Raw genomic sequence first — 3271 nt, forward strand, 5'->3', positions numbered from 1 at the left:
ATCTGCTAAACACGTGTATGTGACCAATAAAACTTGATTTGATTTGATTACACACAAACATACACATTTCCCTCACAGTCCTTTGGGTGGTGGACCATTCTAGATACACACTGGAAACTGTTGAGCGAGAAAAACCCAGCAGTGTTGCAGTTCTTGACACAAACCGGTGCGCCTGGCACCTACTATCATACCCCATTCAAAGGCACTTAAATATTTTGTCTTGCCCATTCATTTACATTACATTTACGTCATTTAGCAGACGCTCTTATCCAGAGCGACTTACAAATTGGTGCATTCACCTTATAGCCAGTGGGATAACCACCTTACAATATGTTTTATTTTAACAATGTTTTTTCTTTTTTATGTTATTTCTTTTATATATATATATATATATATATATATAATTATTATTTTTTCTTGGGGGGGGTAGAAGGATTACTTTATCCTATCCCAGGTATTCCTTAAAGAGGTGGGGTTTCAAATGTCTCCGGAAGGTGGTGAGTGACTTCGCTGTCCTGGCGTCGTGAGGGAGCTTGTTCCACCATTGGGGTGCCAGAGCAGCGAACAGTTTTGACTGGGCTGAGCGGGAACTATGCTTCCGCAGAGGTAGGGGAGCCAGCAGGCCAGAGGTGGATGAACGCAATGCCCTCGTTTGGGTGTAGGGACTGATCAGAGCCTGAAGGTACGGAGGTGCCGTTCCCCTCACAGCTCCGTAGGCAAGCACCATGGTCTTGTAGCAGATGCGAGCTTCAACTGGAAGCCAGTGGAGTGTGCGGAGGAGCGGGGGTGACGTGGAGAGAACTTGGGAAGGTTGAACACCAGACGGGCTGCGGCATTCTGGATGAGTTGTAGGGGTTTAATGGCACAGGCAGGGGAGCCCAGCCAACTGTGAGTTGCAGTAATCCAGACGGGGAGATGACAAGTGCCTGGATTAGGACCTGTGCCGCTTCCTGTGTAAGGCAGGGGTCGTACTCTCTGAATGTTGTAGAGCATGAACCTACAGGATCGGGTCACCGCTTTGATGTTAGCGGAGAACGACAGGGTGTTGTCCAGGGTCACGCCAAGGCTCTTCGCACTCTGGGAGGAGGACACAACGGAGTTGTCAACCGTGATGGCGAGATCATGGAACAGGCAGTCCTTCCCCGGGAGGAAGAGCAGCTCCGTCTTGCCAAGGTTCAGCTTGAGGTGGTGATCCGTCATCCATACTGATATGTCTGCCAGACATGCAGAGATGCGATTCGCCACCTGGTTATCAGAAGGTGCCATTCACCCTCTGAATGGCACACATACACAATCCATGTCTCAAGGCTTAAAAATCCTTCTTTAACCTGTCTCCTTCACTTCATCTACACTGATTGAAGAGGATTTAACAGGTGACATCAATAAGGGATCATAGCTTTCACCTGGATTCACCTGTTCAGTCTGTCATGTGAAGAGCAGGTGTTCTTAATGTTTTGTATACTCAGTGTATTACGGCTGTTTTAACCAGAAAATGTTTTAAATTTGATAAACTGGAACATCTTTATTCTCTGAGTGTGATGGGTAGCCAATAAATCCATTTATAAACAGTGACAATAACAAATAATATTCTCCAAACTATACCCTACACTTTATTCATTCTTCAACATAATTTCTGGAACTCATTCAAACAATACTTCACTAGAAAATTGTCGAAAATCACAACAATAGCAGCATTTACATACAGGTCTACAGGGAATGACATAAAACAATGTATTTTAAAAGTCTACATTGGCAGGGAATGACTAAAGGAACAAAGTATTTTAAACACTACGTTGTAGAGGTGTGTGTGTAATCCTAATCTATGACAGTGCTCCTTTCGTACAGTAGAGCTGGTAGACTGTGCGACTCAAAGCTGGACCCAAGTTCCTGAAAGCAAACAGAGCCAACAATTAAGCGGTAAATGAATCAATACCTGCAGTTATTTTCGTTATTTTCATAATCTCTCTCTCTCTCTCTCTCTCTCTCTCTCTCACCTTTTCAGTTTTCCATATCGGATAGAGGAGAGTAGTTTCTCTCTTTCCGTGTCGCTGGGGCACTGCTCATACGCTTTCAACAGACTGGAGGGATGAGATGAGAGAGATAAAAGACTGGTATCTCTAGTCAACAAGATCACAAGTAGCCAGCCCTATCACCTATGTCATAATATAATAATAATAATAATATATAATAATAATGTCAAACCTATGTCAATGGAGAAACCACTCAGATGTAATGTAAATAATCATTCTATGTAAATAATCATTCTATGTAAATAATCATTCTATGTAAATAATCATTCAATCACGTGAAAGTCAACGACGGAGTAAAGCTATTTTTTTTAAGGTAGTTTCTTCTTGAAAAGACAAACGCTTATAGAAAGAAACCACCTAAAAAAAAATAGCTTTACTCCGTCGTTGACTTTCACGTGATTGAATGATTATTTACATAGAATGATTATTTACATAGAATGATTATTTACATAGAATGATTATTTACATAGAATGATTATTTACATAGAATGATTATTTACATAGAATGATTATTTACATAGAATGATGGGGGGGGCAGTAAGAAAAATATATGCACTCACTAACTGTAAGTGGCTCTGGATAAGAGCGTCTGCTAAATGACTAAAAATGTAAACATGTATAGTTCACTACTTTTGACCAGGGTGTAGGGAATAATGTGTCCTGTGACTCTTAACTGCATGACTGGAAGGGAAACTATGGTTCAATGAATCATGTTTTAGCCTGAGATACTACATCATCAGCATTAAGGTGGGCACCAAATGGAACCCTATTCCCCATAGGGGGTCCTGGTCTAAAGTAGTGCACTTTATAGGGTGGCCACCAAATGGAACCCTATTCCCCATAGGGGGTCCTGGTCTAAAGTAGTGCACTTTATAGGGTGGGCACCAAATGGAACCCTATTCCCCATAGGGGGTCCTGGTCAAAAGTAGTGCACTTTATAGGGTGGGCACCAAATGGAACCCTATTCCCCATAGGGGGTCCTGGTCTAAAGTAGTGCACTTTATAGGGTGGGCACCAAATGGAACCCTATTCCCCATAGGGGGTCCTGGTCTAAAGTAGTGCACTTTATAGGGTGGGCACCAAATGGAACCCTATTCCCCATAGGGGGTCCTGGTCTAAAGTAGTGCACTTTATAGGGTGGGCACCAAATGGAACCCTATTCCCCATAGGGGGTCCTGGTCAAAAGTAGTGCACTTTATAGGGTGGGCACCAAATGGAACCCTATTCCCCATAGGGGGGTC

The 3271-nt window shown here is 42.8% G+C and overlaps 1 protein-coding gene across 2 annotated transcripts in view; it reads right to left on the bottom strand.

The window, feature by feature from the left end:
- Positions 1 to 1585: 1585 nt before the first annotated feature.
- The window catches only part of mus81 (MUS81 structure-specific endonuclease subunit), a 33976-nt gene continuing 32290 nt past the window's right edge, over positions 1586 to 3271 (bottom strand). For both annotated transcript variants that reach the window (XM_045211768.1, XM_045211767.1), the window contains 2 exons: positions 1995 to 2078; positions 1586 to 1887 (listed from right to left, as the gene is read on the bottom strand). In XM_045211768.1, the coding sequence (XP_045067703.1) occupies positions 1821 to 1887; positions 1995 to 2078 (151 nt within the window). In that variant the 3' untranslated portion in view covers positions 1586 to 1820. The remainder of the gene's footprint in view (positions 1888 to 1994; positions 2079 to 3271) is intronic.

This window comes from Coregonus clupeaformis, chromosome 39 (genome assembly GCF_020615455.1).
Source record: "Coregonus clupeaformis isolate EN_2021a chromosome 39, ASM2061545v1, whole genome shotgun sequence".
In the NCBI taxonomy this organism is placed as follows: domain Eukaryota; kingdom Metazoa; phylum Chordata; class Actinopteri; order Salmoniformes; family Salmonidae; genus Coregonus; species Coregonus clupeaformis.